This window comes from Barbus barbus, assembly GCF_936440315.1.
Source record: "Barbus barbus genome assembly, chromosome: 40".
Taxonomy (NCBI): Eukaryota; Metazoa; Chordata; class Actinopteri; order Cypriniformes; family Cyprinidae; genus Barbus; species Barbus barbus.
In genome coordinates this window covers 2,536,057-2,562,231 of record NC_136718.1, presented here as the reverse complement: position 1 = coordinate 2,562,231, position 26,175 = coordinate 2,536,057, and the positions used below count along the sequence as shown (strand labels likewise).

The following is a 26,175-nucleotide window of genomic DNA, read 5'->3' as shown; positions in this document are numbered from 1 at the left end:
TACCCAACATTTACAATTATAACACTACATTTTTATTTTCTATACATAAACACAACTCATACACACTGAATATAATAAAGAGGATACTCCCCGATACAACCCCGACACGTGTACCCTTCCATTCTTCTTTTTGTGTACATGTTACAAAATATTTGAACATTGCAAGTAATTTTTTTTCTAGACTGAACAGTTTTAGACAAATCAAAAAGCTGCTGGGGGTCTTTCCTCTTAATGTATTATTTATGTCACATCTTGTTTAATTTTTCTTTTTTGGTCCCACACCGAAACGCCATGAACGATGCTCAACTCCTACCATCATACAGAGTTCAGCTGTGAGAGGAATAAGAATATAAAGGTCCCAAAAAGTATTTGGACACTTGATGTACACTTAAAGCCGTATGAATGGCTTAGACAACACTGCAAAAAAATGGCTTATCTTACTTAGTATTTTTGTCTTGTTTCAACTCAAAATATCTTAAAAATCTTAAATACCTTAATTTAATATCTTAATTTAAGATATTTTTCTAGATAAGCCAAATTACTTAACATATTTAGTCTTGTTTCCATGGGAAAAGAACTAAATTAAGTGCATTTTGCTTAAAACAAGCAAAATTATCTGGCAGATAATTTTACTTGTTTTGAGCAAAATGCACTTATTTATTTATTTATTTATTTATTTATTTTTCCTGGAAACAAGACTAAATATCTTAAGTCATTTGGCTTATCTAGTAAAAGTATCTTGATTTAAGATTTAAGTATAATAATTTAAGATATATTTTGACAAGAAACAAGACAAAAATACTAAGATAAGCCATTTTTTGCAGTGAATAAAAATGTGAAAATCCTGCATACGATTTCAGCCATTTCAAACCTAAAATTGATTTATGTGATTTTATTTTTCTTTCTTTTTCTTGAAAAGTGTGCTTGTGCTATCTTTCTGTAAAATACATTAAGTGGTGTGATATGTTGCAATCCAATGCAATCCAATGAGTGGTTTAGAGGGATAGGATAATAAAAAATAAAAAACTACTCACCCTCAAGTTATTCCAAATCAAAGTTTCTCTTTTCAGTACTAAAGAATATGTATATATATATATATATATATATATATATATATATATATATATATATATATATATATATATATATATATATATAAGACTGACAGTAACTATTGCATTTCAAGGACGTAACTACTTGCGACTGTTTGGTTACCAACATTCATTATATTCTTTTGCATTCAACAGAAGAAAGAAACTCCTATAGGTTAGGAACAACTTTAGGGAGAGAAAATGATGACATTTTTCATTTTTGGGTGAACTGTCCCTTTGGGTGTCCAAATACTTTTTTCCCCACTGTACAGTATATTGCCTGCAAGTTATAGTTTGGAACCATGTTTCAACTTTTATTTTAGTTAGTATTTCAGAATTGAAAATATTTGTTTATGTGTTTTAAACAATAGTCTTGATGCGAAACCAAAGCGTGTTAGTTAACAGGCCATGAAACTACAGGGATTCCTTTTATCAGTTGTGAATATTGATATCAGTAACTTCTGAACTTGTGAAGCATGTGGTGTTCCAGGTGTGAAATTCACTTATGTCTGTTCAATGTGCTGTGCATAAGTAGCCCAAATCATGCACAGGAAACATTCATGTCCATCTGAAGAACCTTGATTTGGTATCAAGAGGTGACCATGAATGGATGCCAAATGCTTATACAAGACCTTCTTGGAGTAACTAAAAACAACACATGAATTTTACAAACATGAGATCAACCAGTTGGACAACTGTGGCTTTGTTCAGAACATCATGCTTACATACTATGCAGTAGTTAGTATGCATACTGTGTAGAGTGCATGGAATACCCAGATGATTTTGTTTATTTATAACATAGTATAAATCCCATTATGCGGTGTGTGATGAATAAAAATAATTCTTGTTTAAAAAAATCAATTTTGTCAGTGAGAGATTTTTACACAATATTCAATTAAATTTCAAGATAATTGTATTGTGTGATCATACCTGGATTCCACATGCAGACAATAATAGATCTTAGTCAAGTTAGAAGCCATGTTTAATTTAACATGGATGAAAACGAGGCTATGAGGGAGACATTTACAGTCTTTACAATGGCACAGACTTTATAAGGGTCCTAAATCATGTGTTTTTACGACAAATCGCAACTTTCAAAACAAAAATGTTTTTCGTAAAGATGTTTCCTCAGCTGAAGAATCCATATGTTGTTAAACAACATTATAATTCACTGAACACAGTGCACTTCAGTCCCTCGCAGCTTCGATTTAATTCTTGTCAAAAATTAAATATGGCACCACCCTGACTAAGGTCTACTGCATACATACATAATGCATACTGTTTCACATACCATCTTTAAAAATAGGTAGCAGTATCCATACTACTGTTAGGGTAGTATTCTGTTCTGAACATAGCCTGAGATTTTCCACCACGTCCTGGTGTGAGGTTGACGTGAGTCTGCTGCCCTCTGTGGTCACTGTGGCAATTGCATACTTTACAGATGGCCTGAGGAATCAAGGGCTACATGCTCCATAGCACATGCTGCTATGCATACAGACACAGACATCAAGAGAACGATACCTAATATAATAATCACCGCAACGAGGCATGGACTGATGGTGAGAGTAAGAGGAAAACCCAATAGCCGTTGTGAGTCATATTCTGTTTAACACGTGACACTGGACGAGTACCTTGCACACTGACTCCATTAGATGAACTTTGTACTAAAATACAGAAGAGTGGCCACGTAAATATCTGTTCAGTTGGATATTATGCTAATGTATGTAATATAATTTCAAATAACATGTAATCTGCACCAATAATGTGCACTTGCATAACTGATGGGTCACTTATTTATTCATATCTGGTTGTTTGTACGTATGTATATGCTTTTTAAATATTTGCTTATAGATATTAGTAGTGAGCAAGCTCTTCCCCGCCTCCCAGATAAGATCAGTATATACAGTGTGGCTATCTTTACTAAGATTTTTTTTTTAAAAGAAGACTGCATTGCACATCTTCAGGGAAAGTCGTTCATATCAAGTCTCTGGCGTTTTTGCCATGTCGTTACATCGGACAATCAGAGCTGCCTCCAAAGGTGTGTTGTCCTCCAGTCAGGTGATCAGATTTCCTCAACGTAATTGGCTGGGTATAAGCCTGTCCGGCCGCTGTCGAGACGGCCTCTGCACCAGCCCTGGTCATCTTCCTCTTCGATCTTTGTTAATTCATCACCTGTGAGTGATGCAGATTATAACTGGCATATCCACATTATGTATAGTTGAAAAAAAAACATGTGGTATATGGAGGACTTTCAGTATAAAGACTTAAGCAAAAAACTATTCATATTGATGATGACATCTGTTGTGATGACCCAACATCATTTATTTTGCTTTGCACTTTACCTGCTTTGAAGCTTAGCTCATCCTGCTCTTGCCCTTCATAGTCATAGAGTGCTCGCACTCGCACTGCTCCTCTGCTGCTCGAGTCATCCTCGAAAGAGTTCGCCCCACCATTCGTTTCGTTCCCCGAGTTCCCGGTGGGCTGCTCGTCATCCGACCATTCTGTGGAGTACGCCTGATTCTTTTCATAGCTGCTTACACTAGTCAAAGACAGGGGACACATGCTGTTAATACGAAAGAACAGTGATTCCACCTTAGTTTGTGTGCTTGAAAAGCTTCAGATTAGAACCAGTTTTGCAGCCAGATGCCAACAGACCCTTTTAAACTCTTGCTATTCAGAAAACCAACTGCAGTATGTGCATCATATTTCAATCAATCAGTCAATCAATCAGCAATCAGTCAATAATGCACTCTCTGGGGCTGAATGATATTGAGTAGTCACAATATAGAGTTGAAAATTTAAGAAATATTTTGAACACTAGTCTTTTTTAGGTGCTTTGTAGTTTGTCCATTAAGTATTTTCAGATTAAAGGTCATTGCACTTCGAGTCCGAAATATTTGCATGGTGAAAATAAATACAACCTCACGTTCTGTCAATCACATTTACACTTAATGCCTCTGAAACTTTCGTCTGTCATAAAAAACCTCCACCCCTAAACCTACCCATCTCCACCCCCTGGATCAAATTGTTCCAATTACTCTTATACATATTGTTGTTATAAAATTTAGTTAAATAATTACTGTTACATAAATGCTTAGTGAAGTGAAAAAAAGTGTTGTTACAATGTCCTTTTACACATTTGTACTTACACATACCATTTTGAGGGTTGTTACATGTGTGTAGTTACAGAAACATTACAGCTATAGATACTATGTACCAATGTGTACTTACACTGCGGTTACATACTACGTACTAGTTACTATGTAAGTACACAGGTATTAGGGACGCAATATAAAGTTGAGCCTTGATTCCTCTGTTTGAAGGGGGAAAAGCCTTTTAAGCCATTTCAGTACCATTACAGAAGTACTGAGATTGTCAGCGCTTCAGGCGTCCTGAGTTCGAGTCCTGGCTCATGAACATTTTCCAATCCCGCCCCCCTCTCTCTCCTACTTTGCTTACTGTCAATTAACTGTCCTATTCAAATAAAGGCTAAAAAATGTACTGAGACTGAATATTGTGCAACAACTGAAAAGACTGAGATTTATTTTTATAACATTCAGCCCCAATGACATCTACATTCAAAGGACTTCAAATAATATTTTTTTTAAAGAGTGAAGACAGAAATCAACCTCTAAAAAGAGAAAAAGGTATTGCAGTGCAGATAAAAGAAAGGACACTGGAGAAGAATAGGAAAGGCAGAGATGATGTCTGACCTGCCACGGTCTCCTGGTTGACCTGCATGCTCTGTGCTTGGAGTAGCAGGAGCGACTCCATCTGGCTTCTTCTTTTCTCTCTTGGCAACAGCATTGGTGGCTTCTGGATTATATTCCTGAGACGAAAGGATTCAGAAATATATAGTTTGGGGTGGGGGGGTAATTTAAAACTGTTTTCAAAAAGGTTTAAGAAAAACAACTTATAGAGGGTAGAATGTATACAATTAACCCTTTGATTTACAACCCGAATTCCGGAAATGTTGGGACGTTTTTTAAATTGAAATTTAAATTGAAAACTAAAAACATTTAAAATCACATGAGGCAATATGTTATTCACAATAGAACTTATATAACATAAATGTTTAAACGGATAAATGCTATGCTTTTATCCACTAAATGAGCTCATTTCAAATTTGATGCCTGCTACAGGTCTAAAAAAAAGTTGCCACTGGGGCAACAAAGAGTTGAAAAAGCAAGAAATTTTGAAAAGATTCAGCTGGGAGACCATCTAGCAACTAATTAAGTTAACTGACATCAGGTCTGTAACATGTTTAGCTATAAAAGGGATCTCTTAGAGAGGCAGAGTCTCACAGAAGTAAAGATGGGCAGAGGCTCTCCAATCTGTGAAAGAGTGCGTAAAACGATTGTAGAATACTTTAAAAACAACGTTCCTCAATGTCAAATTGCAAAGGCTTTGCAAATCTCATCACCTACAGTGCATAACATCATCAAAAGATTCAGAGAAACTGGAGAAATCTCTGTCCGTAAGGGACAAGGCCAAAGACCTTTGTGGATGCCTGTTATCTTCGGGCCCTCAGACGAGACTGCAGCACTTATTGGCATGATTCTGTCATTGACATTACTAAATGAGCCCAGGAATACTTCCAGAAACCACTGTCGGTAAACACAATCCGCCGTGCTATCTGCAGATACCAACTAAAGCTCTATCATGCAAAAAGGAAGCCATATGTGAACATGGTCCAGAAGCGCCGTCGTGTCCTGTGGGCCAAGGCTCATTTAACATGGACCGTTTCAAAGTGGAAAAGTGTTCTATAGTCAGACGAGTCCAAATTTGACATTCTTGTTGGAAATCACAGACGTTGGGACCTCTGGGCCAAAGAGGAGGGAGACCTTCCAGGGTGTGTCATCAGCATTCAGTTCAAAAGACAGCATCTCTGATGGTATGGGGGTGCATAAGTGGATACGGTATGGGCAGCTTGCATGTTTTGGAAGGCACTATGAATGCTGAAATGTATATAAAGGTTTCAGGGCAACATATTGCCAACCCCCCCCCCAGACGATGTCTATTTTGGGGAAGGCCTTGTGTATTTCAGCAGGACAATGCAAAAGCACATACTGCAGCTATTACAACAGCATGACTTCGTAGTAGAAGAGTCCGGGTGCTGAATTGGCCTGCCTTCAGTCCAGATCTTTCACCTACAGAGAACATTTGGCGCATCATTAAATGAAAACTGCGTCAAAGATGACCATGAACTCTTCAACAGCTATAACCTATATCTGGCAAGAATAGGACCAAATTCCAACACCAAAACTGCAGATACTCAGACGTCTTCAAACTGTTTTGAAGAGAAGAAGAGATGCTACACCATAGTAAACATGCCCCCGTCCCAACTGTTTTGAGACCTGTAGCAGGCATCAATTTTGAAATGAGCTCATTTTGTGCATAAAATTGTAAAATTTCTAATTTTAAACATTTGTTATGTTATCTATGTTATGTTGGGAATAAAATATTGGCTCATGTAATTTGAAATTCTTTTAGTTTTCATTTTATTCAAATTTAAAAAATGTCCCAAAATTTCCGGAATTCGGGCTGTAACTGGGATTTTAAAGCTTGTGACAACATTGACATGTGACAGCTAGCCCTGGACTCCCTAATCTTTTTAATAAACCCAGAAACCTGAAAAGAGCACAAGACTGTTAAAACCTGTTAAATGTTTATTTGTTCATTAAAAGCTGTGTACCTCAAACTGGGGCCAGTTCATATGCATGCCAGGACCGTGATTATTACTGAACCACTTGAGATCCTCTTGTGTGTTGGAAGCCAGAATGGTGCGTTCAAACTCACGGTACACTGACGCATAGCTAGAACGAGGAAAGCAAAAGCACAGAAAACACAGATTTAGCACTAAGCTTTGACAAATACAGCTGAACTAGACTAAAAGTAAACGAAACAACTGTATTGCTTTCACTCCAGTGAATTGTTAAGCACTACGACCGGATCACGACTCAAAAATCAATCAATTAACTGAAGACTCAAAAGAATGATATGTTCATGTCTTACGCATAGCTCTGTAAAAGCACAAACTAATATCTGTTTGAATCAGCACAGACACAATGGTTCTGGGGTTTACACTGACTTTTGGTTCTCGGAGAGGTTTAGGTGTCGTTTGATGTCCAGGAGAACCTCTTTGAGGAAGGTCAGTCGTTTGACCTCGTGCTGCTGGCATTGGTCAAACACCTGCTCCATGAACTCCATGTACTGCGGTGTGCACTTCGACAACTCATCCAGAGACTTCTCGTACTTCTCCTTCGCCTGCAGCACAAACACACACATATATAACCCATATATACAAAGTAGCTTTCAATATGCTATTTCTGTGCTTACAAGCTTCATCAAAATCTATTTAAAAAAATGTCTTCATGTATCCACACATTAATAATTCAATACCATTATATTTCCAACTTTCATCCTCAGGACTCTAATGTAATAAGTCAATAGAGTAATGTATTCAATAGAGGGAGCGAGTGATTGTTATATCTTTAAATGTAATAAGACTTCACATAAAAGTCCTCGCTCATTTTAATGGTTCATAGTTGTAAGAGTGATATAAGATACTGAAGGAAAATATCTCTCAGTGGAGATGTGCTCCAGATCCAGAACTTTTTTCCAATATGAATAGTATGTCTACTTATTGTAGTAGGTAGAACTGTTATATGTACACAAGCAGAACAAATCTAAGTAAATCATTAAAAAAAATAAAAAAATATATAATTTACTAAATTTAATTCAATGTTACAACAAGAAAGCACAGGTTTTGAAAATGCATGCTCGTGTGGCGTGCATTAGGCCAAATGTGTTTGATTGTGTCAGAAATTCAGGATCGCGTAGGAAATGAAAACCTGGAGTGGATCAGGAGCGGATGGTGAAATTGCTGCTGTTTCACTCCACTCACAATACATCCAGTCTGTGCTTTGCTTTGTTTCGAAAAACGTGAGCTCTGTATTTCTGGCTAAGACAAAATATATTACCTAACATGGCCAAAAACTGACTGAAACTTTACTCAATATTTCTTCTTCATAGAATGGTTGTATAAAAGGAATATTGCAATATCTGCACGGCTGTAACCTAGGGTTGGATCACATTCAACATTCAACACAACGCTGATGAGGAACATGGAAAAGTCAAGTATATTTTGATTGAATAGTACTTTTAAATAGTATAAATAGTAGTAATAGTACTTTTGTTTATTTTTGCCATATTTTTTTCTTTATTTTTCGTACCTTCTGCACGTCCTGTTTGCATTTCTCTGTCTTCTCATGGAGTTTCTTCTGCTGGTCAGGAGTGACAGATGCATCTGCTTCACGGGCTGCAGCCAGTTTCTCTTCTTTACATGCCATGTGATAGTTCTTCTTTGCCGTTTCCATCTGCAATGGAATGCCTCACTTTAACTAAGCCGCAGTACTGCAACTGAATGGTCAGTTAAACTGACTGAAATTGTGTTACAAGTTGTTTCAATTGAAAGGGAAGTGGTGTGTGGCCAAGTATGGTGACCCATATTCAGAATTTGTTCTCTGCATTTAACCCATCCAAGTGTACACACAGTAGTGAACATACACCCGGAGCAGTGGGCAGCCATTGCTGTGGCGCTCGGGGAGAAGTTGGGGGTTCGGTGCCTTGCTCAAGGGTCTCACCTCAGTCGTGGTATTGAGGGTGGAGAGAGTGTTGGTTATTCACTCCCCCCACCAACAATCCCTGAGACTCGACCTGAGACTCGAACCCAACTCTCTATCCATTAGGCCACGACTGCCCCTACACTGCTCTTCTCTTGAGGTCACTACACTGCTCTTCCAGGCTTTAAATGCAAAAATGATGTATAAATATATATGAAAAGTAGACCGTCTGAATCTATGCGCTATATACCAAGTCTTCTTAAAAAAAAAAAAAAAAACACACATAATAGTTTTGTGTGAGGAACAGGCCAATTTACTGAAAATCTAGCTATCAACCTATAGCTCTCCATTACATGTTCATGTTCAAGTTGTAATGTTTGAGAGAAAAAACGTTATTTTGAGTCTAATCTTTTCAATTAATCAGTTGATCCAGTTCACAAAACTGGTCTGCATGATTTGTTCTCAATCTAAGGCCTGGTTTCACAGACAGGACTTAAACTAAACCAGGATTAGGCCATAGTTCAATTAGGACATTTAAGTATTTTTTATAAATGTCCTTAGAAAAAAAAAACATTACTGGTGTGCATCTTGAGGCTAAACAAATGCACTGATATATTTTAAGATCAGTCAGAGCAAGTTTCTTTCAGTTGAAACAGCTCAGATTTATATTTTAGTCTAAGACTAGGCTTAAGCCTTGTCTGTGAAACCGGGGGTATGCGTCATAACTGGTTTAAGTAACTGATACAATAATCCAGTTGCAGCAGTTAACAGCTCAATGTGGAAGAAGATGATCAGGGAATTATGATATTTGAAATTTGGGTTAGCGAATTATGAAATTTAAGTCTTTCTCATACAAAACTCTCACATATGACTGTACATGGAATATAGTGAATATGATATAGTATCATGCTGATTTGTGCCTTTTTATTTTAAGTTTTTCCTTTTGAGCTTTATTATTCCTCCTTTTTTCAACAGAAGAAAGAATGTCATATGGGGTTGGAAAGTGAGTAAATAATGAAAGATCATGTTTGAGTACTATTGCTATAAACATCTTGTAAGCATAATATATCAGCTGTATTTCAGACTGCATGCATATTTAATATGCATTTAAATTATTCATATGCATAGTGTATATGCATATGAATGAAATAATGACATTAAGGTATGTTAACACAGAATTTACATAATTAAAATATTTTTATTTGTACCTCTTTGAGTTTCTTCGCCCAGGGTTTCTGAGCTTTCTTGAAGCCCTCTTCTGCCTCTTTGGTTTCCTTGAAGCCACCTATCATCTGTCTGTGGTACGAATCTTTCTGCCAGTTCTTCACCTTCTCAATGTCCTCGTTCATGAGGCCATTCTTCACCTCTTGATGAAGCTCACTCACCTTATCGGCTTCTGTCATCATAGCTAACCAGGCCCGCTCCACAGACCCATACTGAGGCCCTGGCCACACAAACGCACACGTATAAATAAAACCAGACAAATCCACAGAATATATTGAGACAACTACTTTATTGGCATGATTTACGTCACAGTTGGCTTTTTCAAATAACTGAAAATTTAAAATAACTGCTTAAAAAAATCTTGAGAGGATGAAAAAAAAGAAGCTTCTCTGACTGACCTTTCTCGATCAGTTGCCTCCACCTTTTAGACCATTCAGTGAGCTGTTGGCTGTAGGACTTCTCAATCTTGGCACGTTCCTGAAGGCAGTTCATAAGATCATTGCAGAGTCGATGGCCATCGTCAATTCTCTTGACAGCACGCTTATAATTTCCCACCTAAGCGAAGTGGAAGACATCATATTACACATCACATCGTATTACGTATAACTTGATATAAAATTCTGCTCAAAGGTTTACATAACCCATGTAGAATCTGCAAGATGATACTATGAAAATTGCATGTAGTACTCCTGTGTTGAAGCTATTTAACATAACAGATACATGCATACACTCACTTGATGAAAATTACTGTAAACAGTAATACTCTGAAATATTATTACAACTTAACATTAAACAGTTTTCTATATTTTCAAATGTAATTTATTCATGTAATGTAAAGATGAAATTTTCAGCATCATTACTCACATGATCCTTCAGAAATCATTCTAATATGCTGTTTTGCCACACAAGAAAAATGTATTATTATTATCAAAACAGTTGTGCTGCCAAATATTTTTGTGGAAACTGTGATAGATATCTTCAGTATTCTTACAAAGTTCAGAAGAACAGCATTTATTTGAAACATAAATCTTCTGTAACATTATAAATGTTTTTACTATGACTTTTGATCAGTGTGCCCTTTCTGAAAGAAAAAAAAAAAAAAAACTTACCCCAAACTTGAACAGTAGTATATGTACATATATTTCACAAGACAAAATAATAACTGAATATACACTATAATATAATATAATATAATATAATATAATATAATATAATATAATATAATATAATATAATATAATATAATATAATATAATATTTCCCCAAAATACTTGATACCACAAAATAGCACCAGTTGGTTATTCATTTAGGGAGACCATATAGTGTTCCCTTCTCTCTGGTGCCTGCAGGTGGCATAAGAAAGTGGAGAGGAATGAGTGCGGGTGATAAGAGGGGGAAGGGACTCATTCTTGTGCATGTGAAGTTACGCAATGACTGCCACAGCTTTGTGTCCATGTGCTCCTGGAGCTCTAATCCTGCGCTTCACTGCACTAACAATGACATCATAACCACACACACACACGTCCAGGAAAGCTCAGTGAGGCTTTGAGTTTTAAAGAGATGGGTTTAAAGGGATGAAAAACACAATGTGTCATTGTAGTCTCACTGCAGTTATGTCAGCTGGATTTTAAAAACCACACTGGTTATTTTAATGCCTTTTAACTGAATATTGTCAAAATGCTGAAAGATATTGACATATATTGCTCAATGTGCAGGGTTAGCTACAATTAGCTCAACATTAGCTCACTGTAAAATCTGACTGTTAATTTTTTCTTTTATTTAATGTTCATCAGTTCATTGAACTTGATTGTAAAATTCTGTTCCCTTTCGATACTTCAGTCGTACTGCGTCGCTAGACGCTATGGGGAAAAACTCCTTTTTCAATTCTCCTTCAGCGACGACGAGCATCCCTTCGCTGACACTCGGGACTTAAGACACTGGCCGTAGAAACGCCTCGCTGCGGATAGAAGCTGCCTTTTCCTCTGCGCCCTCACGCTGTTCTGCCTGCTCTTCGAGCTGCTCCAGCGACCTGTGCAGATGCCAGCCTCGTTCCCGGTGGCCATCCGGTGAGTCTAAAATCAAATGTCGCCGAAAGAGCAAATTTCAAGCTACTTTGTTGCAAATGTCGCACTGCGAGTGTGGCTCGCGCAGGGAATCCTGCACGATGCAGAAGGGCAGTGAGCGCTTCGCCTGTATGGGCAACACCCACACAGACTGCGCGTTTACTGAGACAGAATGCTCACTCGAGTATGAGTCTTGCTCTTCTCCACTCGCTGGCCTTCTATGAAGGCAGCTCCGCTCCTCCGTTTCTCCTCTCTCAGCAAAGCTCAGAGAATGAAACAACAGAGCCACGGGGCTAAGTAACCGGTTTTGATTGATCCCACGCCAGCTCAAGAGCCCGCGTGCTCACTCTTATCGCAGCATTCTGATCTGCCGGTGCTTCTACACGTGAGAATCACCGCCCCTCATTACATGACTATATCGTCTTGGGCGGACTGGAGCAGAAAGCTATCTTTGACAGCTTTACGTGTGTGTGTGAGTCGCTGAAGCTGCTCCTTCACAAACAGACTGCTTTCATTGAAAGCCGTCCCTGATTCGCTCGCTATAAGGCACCCACCGCCTTCCCCGCTTTCATGTTCCTCTTCTCCCAGGCACCTCGGAGGAAGGAACACTTAACTCGCGAGGCGGAGCGATCAGGCTTGAGTGATTGCACGCCGGTTTATCTTGTGTGCTCACTTTAATCTGCTAGAGCAGGGGTGCCCAACCCTGTTCCTGGCGATTGACTGTCCTGCAAAGTTTAGCTCCAACTCTAATCAAACACACCTGCCTTTAATTTTCACGCGATCCTGAAGACCTTAATTAGTTGCTTCAAGTGTGTTTGATTACAGTTGGAGCTAAACTTTGCAGGACAGTCGATCGCCAGGAAAAGGGTTGGGCACCCCTGTGCTAGAGTGTGTTAACACGTGAGGATCAGCGCCCCTCATCGCATTGAGTGGCACAATCCTTCTATACAGATCTTACAATACTGCGCTGGTTGGCCCCGCCTTCCCCGCTCTCACTCTCTGGAGACTGAGAGATCGCGGGGCTGAGCGGTCAGGCTGAGTGATTTTTGAGCGGCGGCATAGCATAGTGTTTCACTCTGCACACAGTGCTTCGATCTGCCGGTGTGTTTACACTAAGGATTAACGCCTCTCGCAGCTCTTTGATCTGCTAGCGCTACTTTCACTATTAAGCTGTCCTTGCTGCGTTCGCGGTAATGAAGTTGGCCCCGCCTCCCCTGCTCTCGTGTTTCTGCTCTCCCAGTTACCTCGGAGAAGAAATAGCAAATCGCGGGTTTGAGCGTTCAAGCTTGAGTGAATTTACTCTGGCCAAGCCCCTGTGTTTCACTCTCCATACAGCTTTGATCTGACAGCGTGACAGTCTGTGTCTTGCCCTGCCTCCCCTTGTCGACTACGAACGGATCTGATGGGATGCGCGCAACAGTTTTTGATCTGCCAGGGTGTTTACACACAAAGATCATCAGTACCCCACTTCTAATGAGCGGTTTGATCTTTTTCGGCAGATCGATAGAAAAGGATGTCATTATGATTATCTCTGTCAGCTTCAGACTCTAGACCACACCTACGGGGGGCTGACTGCTCTCCTGACATAAGCATTGAGTCTAGTGCCCAGAAACGGCCTCTGTCACACCACCGAACACCCCGTTTAGCTCGGGGTGTCGACGGCAATGTGTTTGTGTACATACTGTTGTGAACTGGGCCCGTTCAAATAGCGCCCACACAGCCGATCGCTACTATAGTGAGGAAAAGTAAAGCACAAACATTTTCAAAAGAGTAATTTTGTCATCCTCTTAACAGGTGTGTCGAGTCCCCATACGGCGACTCGCCACCCGAATTAATTCAACACCCTTCCACACGGGCCGAGGCCTGGCGGGCCATCCCCGGAGTGTCTCATTGGGTTCTGGGAATTATAGAATGAGGTTATTCACTTTGATTCGCTCAAAGACCCCCGTGGTTCAGCGGTGTGGTCTCCACCTCAGTGCTAAGCAGCAACGCTGAAGCAGATTCTCTCGCAAATTCGCTCAGGGGACTGGTTCTTTTCGCTAGATCTGGAAGATGCTTACTTCCACATCCAGATAGCCCCCCGTCACAGACGATTCTGGAGATTCGCCTTCGAGGGAGTGGCTTATCAATACACGGTCCTGCCCTTTGGGCTGGCTCTGGCTCCTCGCACTTTTACAAAGTGCATGGACTCTCTCTCCCCTCTGAGACAGAGCTTGTGTCCTGAATTACCTTGATGATTGGTTTAATCTAGCGCAGTCGAAGGCCGAGCTAATAGCCCACAGGTCCCTCCTCCTCAGTTACTTTAGAGTGCCTGGGACTGAGGATCACTTTTGCCAAGAGCTCTCTGTCCCCCAGCCAACAAATTGTGTTTCTGGGGACAGTTTACGACTAGAATCCTTCAGAATAGTAGCCTCGTACCCTCTTAAAGCGTTTCAAAGGATGCTGGGCCTCATGGCCTCTGCATCACCAGTGCTCGGTTGGGCCTTCTCAGAATGAGACCCCTTCAGTACTGGTTGAAACCTCTAATTCTGCCCCATGCGTGGCATCATGGACGCATCCGCATCAGGGCAGACCAGGCCTGCGTGACAGCCCTGGCCCCCTGGAAGGACATATGGTGGTTCGAGCGGGGCGTGAGGATGGGCTGTTTGTTCACAGAAGAAAGGTTGTCACGACAGACACTTCCAGCTCAGGTTGGGGAGCTCTGTGCGAAGGCAGACCGACCTTCGGCTCCTGGACGAATGCGGAAGGCCGGCTGCACATCAACTGCCAAGAAATGTTGGCAGTATGTCAAGCCATTTGGTTCTTCCTGCCAGTCCTGAAGTAATAAATCGCCCGGGCAGGCTCACCTCGAAACGTCTTTTCGAGATGGTAGAATGCCTCTTGGAGTGGGCACATCTCAACCTACATTCATTGAGAGCAGTTCATGTGCCCGGCGTCCTGAACCAAGGAGTAGATATGCTCTCTCAGAACAACGTCCCCTCAAAGGAGTGGATGCTCCACCCACAGACGGTTCAGAAAATCAGGTAGATATTTGGGAGGGCAGAGGTTGACCTCTTCGCCTCCAAAGACAACTCTCACTGCCAAACTTACTTTTTGAAGAGCGAGTACGCATTGGCCCACAAATGGCCCAACCTCCTACTGTATGCTTTTCCCCCGATTGCTCTGATTCCTCAAGTAATCAGGCAAATCAGGGAACACAAGCACGAAGTGCTTCTGGTGGCCCCGCTCTGGAAGAACCATAACTGGATTTCAGAGCTCTCTCTTAGCTGCTAACAGGAGCTCCGTGGCCCATTCCCCTGAGGCGGGACCTCCTCTCTCAGGTGAACAGAACGATCTGGCACCCCCAGCCCGAGCTGTGGGCCCTGCATCTCTGGGCTCTCGACGGGAATCAGTAGATCTCCCCGAGAATGTCCTAAATACCATTTCGCAGGCTAGAGCCCCGTCTACGAGACGAATCTACGCCCTTAAGTAGTCGGTTTTCTCCGCCTGGTGTGAGGCCCATTGCGAGGAAACTACAACATGTGACATATCAGTGATATTGTCCTACTTACAAGAGCTGCTGGATAAGGGCCGCTTCCCTTCCACGCTCAAAGTCTATGTGGCAGCTATTGCAGCTTATCACGCTCCTATAGCCGGACAGTCGGTGGGCCGGAACAACTTGGTTGTCCGTTTCCTGAAGGGTTCTAGGAGGTTCCATCCTCTCCGACCCCTCACAGTCCCTACATGGGACCTGCCCATGGTCCTGAGAGCCCTCAAAGGCTTCCCCTTTGAGCCACTACAATCTGCAAGCTTAAAAACACTGTTGCTGAAGACCGCTCTACTGCTGGCGCTAGCAGCTGGCGCTAGCATCTGTGAAGCGAGTAGGTGACTTGCAGGCTCTCTCAATAAGCCCTGCCTGTCTTGAGTTTGGGCCTAACGACTCTAAGGTCGCCCTAAAGCCAAGACACGGTTATGTCCCTAAGGTGCTCTACACTTCGTTTAGGGCCCAGGTTATTACTCTCTCTGTACTTCCTCCTTCTGAGGAGGACCAGGAGTTTAACCTTCTCTGCCCGGTCAGGGCATTGAGAACTTACATCGAGCGTTCTGCGCCCTTTAGGCAATCGTAACAACTCTTTGTCTGCTTTGGCGTTCGCACCAAGGGGTTTCCGGTCACAAAGCAGAAGATTTCTCGATGGTTAGTTGACGCTATCACACTAGCATACTCCTCCCTGGGCCTCCAGAGCCCCATTGGAGTGAGAGCCCATTCCACGAGAAACGTGGCCTCTTCCTGGGCATGGTCTAGTCCATGGCAGACATTTGTGCGGTGGCCGGCTGGGCCTCGTCGTCCATATTTACCAGGTTCTATAACTTGGATGTTCCAGCCTTGCAGGCTCGGGTTTATCTGCTTAAAGTGGCACACGCCTATCTAAGTGGTCTATTCTCAGTCATCGCCTGATTCCTCAGAACGTTCTTGGCCCTATTGCTAGTGCTAAGGCTGTACTTATGAATGTTGGAACGATTATCCAGGTCCGGGGCTGACCTCTACGAGTTCAGTTCTCATGCCTCCTGCAGGATTCGTCCTGCTCATAATTGGTCCCTCTGAGCCTTTATTGCTCAAGGTCAGTTGTATCAGTCGTTCCTCTTCATGGCAGGGCAGGATTGTATTTGTTCCCCATAGCATCTAGCGACGCAGTACGAGTGAAGTATCAACAGGGAACGTACTCGGTTACTTACGTAACCTCGGTTCCCTGAGATACGGGAACGAGTACTGCGTACTATGCCATGCCATTCCGCTGCACGACTCAGACGTCGCTTCAGTCGAATTGGCCTGATTTCCTATGGCGAAGCACCCGCTTATATAGCCAGATGGCCCCGTCCTGGCGGGCTCTGGCGGGCTTTGCCAGTGCCGCTGATGAGCTATTGGCTACTGACGAGAATAATGACAAACCAAGTCAGAAAATAGTAAAGCAAAGCAACTGCATTATTTATTTCTGCTGCACTCTGGGAGTTAGCATACTTGTGGCTGAATAAGTACTGAAGTTTTTAATAACTGCTATTTCTATTTAATTTAATATATCTCTTAGATGGCTGCATTAATTTGAACTTGTCAAATTAACACACACTCTATTCTGGTTACCTACTGTACTTAAGTAAAATTGCATTAAGCTGTATCAACTCAAAAATAAAGAACTACATTTTAAAGGGTTCATAAACTGGCTTTTTTATTATTTTGTAAGGTTCCCTGAGGTCCCCTTATAATGTTATCAAGATTTTTACATCAAAAAATATCATAATTTGGGAACGCTCAGAAGCTCTGTTTGAATATGCCGGTTGGATTGTAGACTCGGAAGTAAATGCCACTGCTATGATTGGCTAATAGTTGTGTATGTTTGCCAGCGTACATTCCTCATAAATGGGACACTGCTCTGATTTAGGTTAAAAACATATAAATACTCATGTTAAACAGACAAAGCAATAGCGATCACATAATAAAAAACAGTTACTCACACTTGTGTGTTGCTACATTACTGTCTGATCCAATATATTCGGCACAGCATTGTCTTTTAGTTTCAATCTTTTTCCAAATCCAGCGTCAAATTGTGCCTTGTTTGTAAAGTAATCCATGGTAAAATGAAGTGAACAAAGGACCAAGTTCTTACTGACACGGTCTGGATCTTCATTAAAAATAAAGTTCAGAATAAAGATCAGAAAAAAGGCAATGCAAGGACTGTTTTCCCACAGCTTGGCACTACACAGCGTCTTGTTGTCTTCGGAGCATCTTAATCATTTGGTTTTGCGTTTGCCCCTTGTCATTTACACTACGTGCATTTTTAGACTAATGAGAGTTCTGAAACTTACAGGATGTTTTTATAGTACAATGACTTCTTATACCCCCCCCCCCCCCCCCCCCTTTAAGGCAGTCGGTTTCTTTCGGTGTTGTTTCTTAGTCAAGTTGACTTGTTACATTTCACAGTGCAATATTCCATTCTGAACCCCCTTTATAGTACCGTTCTCCTTCTAGGCAGGTTTTACTACAGCGTTTTATCTCATATTCAGCTACACTGACCTTCACACAAGCTCAGATGAGTCATATCAGCCTGTAAATATAAAACCCTTAGTAGCACATGCTGACAGGGCTCTTTATTCACCATAAATAAGTCAGACACACAAAGCTGACACATCCAACGCTTGCAGACTGCAGTCAGGATGCAGGTGCTGCTCTGGAGCTCAATAGACCTTGTGCTGGAGTATCTACTTAAAAACTGCTCAAAAACAAACACAAACTAGGTCTACATCGCTGTCTGAGCACTGATTGAATATGCGATTACTTTGACATAATACTGACGTGATGTTAAATCTGTATTGGCTGCCAGAGCCTCACAAAGGGTGATGTGAAGGGTCTGGCAACATCACAGGGGCCGACAGTGTCGTCTAAATAGAGCTCATTGTGAGCATTCTGGCAGATTCTTATACTGCAAACACAGCATCCTCCTGTTTTCCAACCATAGCTGGCTAAAACACAGCACAACTATTGATGACTGGCTGAATAACTTAGCAGTGTAGCATTTAGAGGAAGGAAATAGTGGTCTTTGTACCTCCCAAAAGCTGTCCATGGCCTCATCAGCAACAGCGGATTCATCATAAGAGCCAGACATAGTGCTGGGTGATGTGAAGCAAGACTGAACACGTCTGCAGAAAAGCGGACTTCCTCAAGCACTAAGGAGAGAGACAGAGACAACTTAAAAATTTATGAAAAAAGAGTTGGAAAAATGAGTTGGAAAAGCAATTTTCAAGCAAAATATCTCACAAAGAATCTAGCTAAAATGATAAAACGCTAGATATTGTATCCAAAATCAAGATAGAAGCACTGAAACTTTGTGATTATCACAGAATAGTAGAACATGTTCATAGTTAATGCGATTTTCTGCTATGACACTGTTTAAACTTGAAGAGAACTGACTTCATAAATCTAGTAAATTAACCAACAAACCAGTTGATTAAAAGTCAAAAATGGTTCAGAAAAGTTAATTCCGAAAGTTCCTGAATCATTTGAGAGCAGCCGACACTGAGACACGCTGGTTTCAGAGTCTGTCCTTACTTAGGCAACTCGATGCTTCTTCATTAGTTTAACAGTAGGAAATGATACGCATGCATGCATAAAGCAAAATAAAAATGCACTGTACCAAGTTTAAAGACGTATACAAAGAAAAAGAGGTGTTGACTAAATAAATAAAATAATAGTTCAATCAAATTAAAGAAAACTATTTTTGTCTGTTATTCTATTGTGTGTTAAGTCTAGCGTGTTGAGCTCTATTCATGGTTGCTGAGTTGCTGCACTGCAAATCTGCCAATTAGAAGGTTCCACCTCCGTTAGGATGTTTCCACTGGATTAAACAGCATTAACTGGGTGTGGAGCTATACAAAGAATCACGCTTTTGTTTTGCACCCTGGGTTTTATATTTTTTTTTGCCTGTGCAGCAATACTCTGGTTAGCAAAAATGAACAATGCAGTGCTAACTATAAAGTATCATAATATAATCATGTGATGATGCTCAGTCATTGTTCATCATGAAGAATACTACATCAGCTTCAACAGTGTTTGAGTTTATCGACACATCAGACAACAAAGACTTTTAGAAACCTAGACTTAGAGATGATTTTAGAGATGATTCTTTTACATTTTTTGCTAACACTTTATTTTGATAGTCCCTTTTAGATATTCTACTAATAGTAAGTAACTTTGCAACATGTCAACTTAGTAAACTGTCTGCTTAATATCTTCTAACACTTTATTTTGATGGGTCCACAACATACAACATACTGACTATGAGAAACTTTGCAAGTATATATCAACTTATTCTACTAACCCTAAACCTAACCTAACAGTCTACTCTGAGAGTTAGTAGACATAGTTGCAAATTAATGAGAATTAGTTGACATGTACTTACAAAGTTACTTATAGTTAGTAGCATGTCTAAAGTGGGCTATCGAAATAAAGTGTAACCTTTTTTCTTCTGGCATTGCCTTGTTAAAAAAAAAGCGTGCTTCATTGTATTGCGCTTTTATTGTACTTCAAATGTTAAAAGAAAAACCAACTTGCTTAATTTTAATTGCATAAAGCACTTTGTAATGTTGTTTTCTTTAAAGTACATTTTCAATAATTATATTATACATTAATAATATTATTTCATGCTTTAAAGTAGAGTTATTTCATGTGTTGACTAACATACTAAAGCACAGGTACTTCTTTATAATTTAACTGCAGTGTGTTATTTGATATTACATTAGCAATTAATATATTTTAAATGCATTAGATTGTGACAAATATTTAATAAAAATATTTATTTAAATACATGACATTTTAAACCCAGGACTTCCCTGGAAATCAACCCCATGACCAGGTGTGCTGCTCTAGTGTTTGAGCTGCAGGAACACTCATTTGACTAAATCTGCTGACTATATGCAACAAAGCCTATAAATGCTGCATGCTGACTCTTTACTGATTAACACATTTACTGCAAACTACTCATCAAAGGAAAACAAACTGTTGTGTATGCTGTCAAAAAATAATTGCAATGAAAATAAACCAGAACCTGTGTGACCCACTCTACCACAACATGGGCTTCACAAACCTAGAAGTATATCTGAGACAAATATACATAGATTCATAACACAGTAAACCCAGAACCCTGAGCAATGGAGACATGAATATGGTTTAATGAGTCTTTAACCCAGTTTTTAAAACCCAGATTCCTTAATCCCAATGTCTGATGACAGAGGACCCATAATGACACAGGCAGCCATCTTGTAAGAGTCTTAAAGATTCTTAGTTTATTAGCTATTTGCTCCTCATGGCTTTATAATGCCAATATGTTGCCATTTAACATAAAAAACATTATTGTTGTTTGCAAATTAATGATAACTGCCCTACAAACTGTGCTGAAATCAGTGAAGAGTGATTCATTAACAGAAAGGTTAAGAAAAATAGTATGTGTCCATCTGTGAACATATGGATGGTTTAAAGGGATTTACTATATTAATTTATCATAAAGTTACCTTTCTGTATTAAATTTTTTTTACACTGAATAAAGTCTTAAACTTTATTTTGCTCGACTCAGTCAAATGATCTACTTATTTTACTTTTATGCATGTTGGTGCTCTTCTGTCAAGCATGAAAATCAACATTCAGTCATTCTTCAAACAAAGATTTGATTTAGTATTGCCCATGAATCATGTCATGCAACCATATCCATTTCTCAAATATGATGTCTAATGTGTAGTCAGTGTTGGCTAAGTTACTCAAAAAAAGCAATCCACTACAAATTACTAATTACTTCTTTAAAACTGTTATTTGATTACATAACTGATTACTGCATTTAAAAAGTAATCAGATTACTAATTACTTTACTTTCAAGTTACTTTCAAGTTTGCTTTACTTTTCAAGTTATCAAAAAAATAGCTTACACTACAAAGTGAAACTTAGTCCTTTCATTAATTTAACATTGACTGAAAATTACATAAGTATTACTTGTATACACTCGCAATAGCAACATTTTTTTGGTTTTGTCAAGTAAAGAAAACAAATAGGGTGCGCTTTCTGCTTTCTCGGTCTCTGCGAATATCTTCCTGAAACGAGTCACTGAAATGAATGAAAATGACATGAGAAATACAAGTCATTTCGAAAACAAATATTCTCTGATAAATTATATAATATAAAATAATCATCCATGCAAAACCAGGCTTCAGACGTGCGAATATGTAAACACCCACATCACCTGTAAACAAAGAAAGATTCATAAATTTCATCTCGGCTACTTTTTGTTTTTGGAAGAAGACACACTGTGAGTAATAAGTCTTGAATTTACCACAGAAGAAGAATGCGAGTGCATGAGTGCACTTGTACACATTCACTTGTTGAACTTTTCCCAAATTATAATGCCTAGTGCCTAGACTAAAATATGTGAAATCGAGTGTAAAATTTTGAAATTTGATAGGCAATCTTTCTTTGCATCTAAATGTTGTAGGACTCATCTTTTAGCTCTCAATCTCGGGTGATTTATTAAAGGTCATACTGATGTGCAAAATTTTTACTTCATATTTTTTAACACTGAATTTGTAACTAAAGTAACGTAATTTTATTGACATTAGTAACTGTAATCACATTACATAAATTTAAAATGCAACGCATTACATTACTGTGTTACCAGGAAAAGTAATAAGAATACAGTAACGCGTCACTGTGCGTTATACCCAACTCTGTGTGTAGTACAGTTGAAATCAGAAGTTTACATACACCTTTCAGAATCTGCAAAATGTTCATTATTTTACAAAAATAAGAGGGATCATACAAAATGCATGTCATGTCGGGGGAAGTCGTGGCCTAATGGTTAGAGAGTCGGACTCGTAATCGAAAGGTTGCGGGTTCGAGTCCCCGGCCGGCAGGGATTGTAGGTGGGGGGGAGTGAATGTCCAGCGCTCTCTCCACCCTCAATACCACGACTGAGGTGCCCTTGAGCAAGGCACCGAACCCCCAATTGCTCCCCGGGCGCTGCAGCATGGCTGCCCACTGCTCCGGGTGTGTGTTCACGGTGTGTGTGTGTGTGTGTGTGCATTTGTTCACTACTCACTGCTGTGTGTGTGCACTTGGATGGGTTAAACGCAGAGCACCAATTTCGAGTATGGGTCACCATACTTGACAATACGTCACGACGACGACTTGTTTATTTAGTACAGACTTGAATAAGATATTTCACATAAAAGATGTTTGCATAATGTATACAAGAAAAAAATAATAGTCAAATTTATAAAAATGACCCCGTTCAAAAGTTTACATACACTTGATTTTTAATACTGTGTTGTTACCTGAATGATCCACAGCTGTGCTTTTTGAGTCCCTTGTTTGTCCTGAACAGTTAAACTGCCTGCTGTTCTTCAGAAAAACCCTTCAGGTCCCACAAATTCTTTGGTTACAGCATTTTTGTGTATTTGAACCCTTTCCAACAATGACTGTATGATTTTGAGATCCATCTTTCCACACTGAGGACGACTGAGGGACTCATATGCAACTATTACAGAAGATTCAAACGCTCACTGATGCTCCAGAAACAAAAACCATGCATTAAGAGCCAGGGCTTGAAAAAAAATGTAATTTGAAGATCAGGGTAAATTTAAAATTTGTTTCTGGAAAACATGTAAGTATCTTCTGTAGCTTCTGAAGGGCAGAAGGAAACTAAGGAAAAAATATGATATTTAGGCAAAATAAGAAAAGAGTACACATCTTCATTCTGTTCAAAAGTTTTCAACAATTTGTGGGTCCTGAAGGATTTTTCTGAAGAACAGCAGGCAGTTTAACTGTTCAGGACAAACAAGGGACTCATGAACAACTATCACTAAACAAACAAACACAGCTCTGGATCATTCAGCTAACAACACAGTATTAAGAATCAAGGGGATGTAAACTTTTGAACGGGGTAATTTTTATAAATTCAACTATTATTTTCTCTTGTGGACGATATGTAAACACCTTTTATGTGAAATACCTTATTCAGGTCAGTACTAAATAAACAATGATATACAATTTGTATGATCCCTCTTATTTTTGGTAAAATAACATTTTGCAGATTCTGCACGGTGTATGTAAAATGTTGACTTCAACTGTATATGCAACTGTACTTCAGTATATTCAAAACCCCTGGCAAGGAAAATTGGATGAACCCCCATCTTACACAGCAGACACGATGATGTCTCATTTCATTACATTTAACAGTCACCATAAATATTATTATTCATAAATATTATATCATAGAAACACAGAGACAATGATATCAGCAATATCTTTGATGTTCAGTGTCAGGACAACAGCTGGGTTTAGTACATGTAATATTACTAATATTAATATTTCATGATTTCATCTGTGAGGAGGTCAATATTCAGCTCTTCATTCAGATTATGAGGACCAAAGTGAAAAGATATTGTCTCTGCTAAGAATAAAAACAAGGGCCCGTTTACACCAAGGGCGATGACTATAAAGATAACTATAATACACTTTTAATAATCATGCTTATTCTTTGACAATACAGCTACAATGTCAGCAGCATAGACGAACAATATTGTTGGAATCACTTCCAGAATTATCCTTTTCAGCTGATGAATAATAAAAAAATTATAAAAAAAACCTTGACAGCTAATCGGAATCCACCCAAATTTAGTGATCTCGCGCATTTAAAGCAGCAGATGACAAAACTGCAGCATAAAATAAACAGAATGTAGTTACCATGATATTTGCAGACCTTTATGCTTAAAAGAATTATGCAAAATCTATGCTGAAGTCATGTCACAGTTCCCCATCTTGCAGGTCAGCTCTTGGTTGTGTTGGATTCACCAGACTGCCCTGATCTGATGTACTTTGCAGGAATTGGACAGAATCACTTCAGCACTATGATCTTGGCACCTCAAACTGCTCTTATGTTAAGAGAGTGTTAAGTCTAAACCATATGCAGTATATATGCCTTAGTAAATAATTCTTCTTCATAATTTGATGAATTATTACTGCATACTTATTATTACTCTTTTAAATAACACAATGTTAACTACAGCAGATAAAGCATTGTTCCTTGGGAATGAGGCAACATCTAAAGTGATAAATATACATAGATAAAGGGTGGCGTTTGTGCTAAAAAGATAAACAGTTTCTTTATTTACATGAATGTCATAATTTCATACCAGAACAAACCCCTGAAAAAGAAACACCCTTTATTATACTTTTTTTTTTTTTTTAATAACTTTTTTTATGTAGAATATACTTAATGTTTCTGGACACTTAATTGCATGTTATTTGAATTTAAATTTAAATATATCATAATTTAAATTTACATTAAATGCAATTAGATAAACTTAAGAGTGTTTTTGGCCCATATATGTAGATCTTAATCTTTATATGTAATTTCAGAATTACATCTATTGTCTTTGAATTATGGTTAACGTGCAGCCGAATATACTGATGGTAAACTTAAATACTTTTCATGTAATTTCTAAAGAAAAATGTCAATACGCCAGAATAAGCTTAATTTAGGGACAAATTCTCACTACTAACTATGACTTTTGCCTCAATAAACTTCTAATTTGCTGCTTATTAATAGTTAGTGCGGTAGTTGGGCAGGATTCAGGATGTAGAATATGGTCATGCAGAATATGTGCTTTATAAATACTAATAAACAGCCAATATGTTAATAATAGGCATGCTAGTAAACAACTAGTTAACAGTGAGAATTGGTCCCTATACTGGAGTGTTACCAAAAGCTCTCAACAGAACCAACCACAAGGGAAAAATCCATTCCATGCTCAAAGTATCCAGCTCTTTGTTTTGATAACAAAACTATGAACTTACCACCGGTGAACCCATTCACAAACAATGGTAGGACCTTTTAAGAGTAAAATAATCCAGATATCATTACACAGGTCCGGCCGGTGATATTATTGGCCTCTAATGTTTTAGATCAGTACTTGTTTGTAATGCGGTCTTGGTTGTGGAGTGCGCCTGGAGCTCATGTAGAAGATTATCCTGCAGTGTTCCACTTGAATGGCTTAGACGGCATGAGGCAAGGGGTTACGGGGAGGAGCGAGAGAACGAGAGTGAGAGAGAGAGAGAGAGAGAGAGAGGGTGTGATCACACCAGCACACACTGGGGAACATTGTGATGGAAAGCTGGTGGGTTGCTCTGGTGAGGAAACATTTGTGCACTTGCTTTGTGTTTTTAAGATGAAGCTGTGGAACCAGTCATTTTGTAAAATGAAACTCAACAATCACACCAAACCAGTCAAGATGACAAACGACAGAAAGGATGCTTTCACTGTTTATCTCAATCAGCCAACCTTCAGCAGTATTCAGAGATGAATAGACAATAATAACATCGCTGCTTTCATCATGTATGCATTAGGAAATTAGTATCTAACCTTGTGAAAAAGAATGTGCACTTGTAGTTTACTTCAGAATTCAAAAGCATATATTAACAGTACTTGCAAAAATATATAATGCTAATGAAATAAAGGCCACTTAAGTGAACTTAAAGAGTGTACACTTTCTAAAACACTTTTTAACACACTTAAGTGGACTTTGTAAAAAATATCAAAAGTTTTTACTTTAAAATGCATTTTAACTTATTAAGTTTGAATAATATTTTGTCTTATTTTGATGC

The 26,175-nt window shown here is 39.2% G+C and overlaps 1 protein-coding gene across 1 annotated transcript; it reads right to left on the bottom strand.

The window, feature by feature from the left end:
• Positions 1–1,399: 1,399 nt before the first annotated feature.
• On the bottom strand, positions 1,400–25,544 carry LOC306859600 (protein kinase C and casein kinase substrate in neurons protein 1-like). Its single transcript, XM_079400710.1, has 10 exons — positions 25,369–25,544; positions 18,578–18,698; positions 10,339–10,495; positions 9,925–10,160; positions 8,327–8,470; positions 7,183–7,358; positions 6,787–6,907; positions 4,805–4,920; positions 3,434–3,630; positions 1,400–3,263 (listed from the first exon to the last, which is right to left on the bottom strand). Exons 2-10 carry the CDS (start codon positions 18,635–18,637, stop codon positions 3,154–3,156), a joined length of 1,317 nt encoding a protein of 438 aa, XP_079256836.1. The 5' UTR covers positions 18,638–18,698; positions 25,369–25,544; the 3' UTR covers positions 1,400–3,153.
• Between the last annotated feature and the right edge of the window lie 631 nt (positions 25,545–26,175).

Excerpts from the sequence above, each read along its gene's own strand:
- LOC306859600 (XM_079400710.1), bottom strand. The coding sequence starts at position 18,637 with ATGTCTGGCTCTTATGATGAATCCGCTGTTGCTGATGAGGCCATGGAC. Across the intron at positions 10,496-18,577 it reads CCATGGACAGCTTTTGGGAG|GTGGGAAATTATAAGCGTGC; the intron begins GTACAAAGACCA and ends CACTTCGCTTAG. Across the intron at positions 3,631-4,804 it reads CAACCAGGAGACCGTGGCAG|TGTAAGCAGCTATGAAAAGA; the intron begins GTCAGACATCAT and ends GTCTTTGACTAG.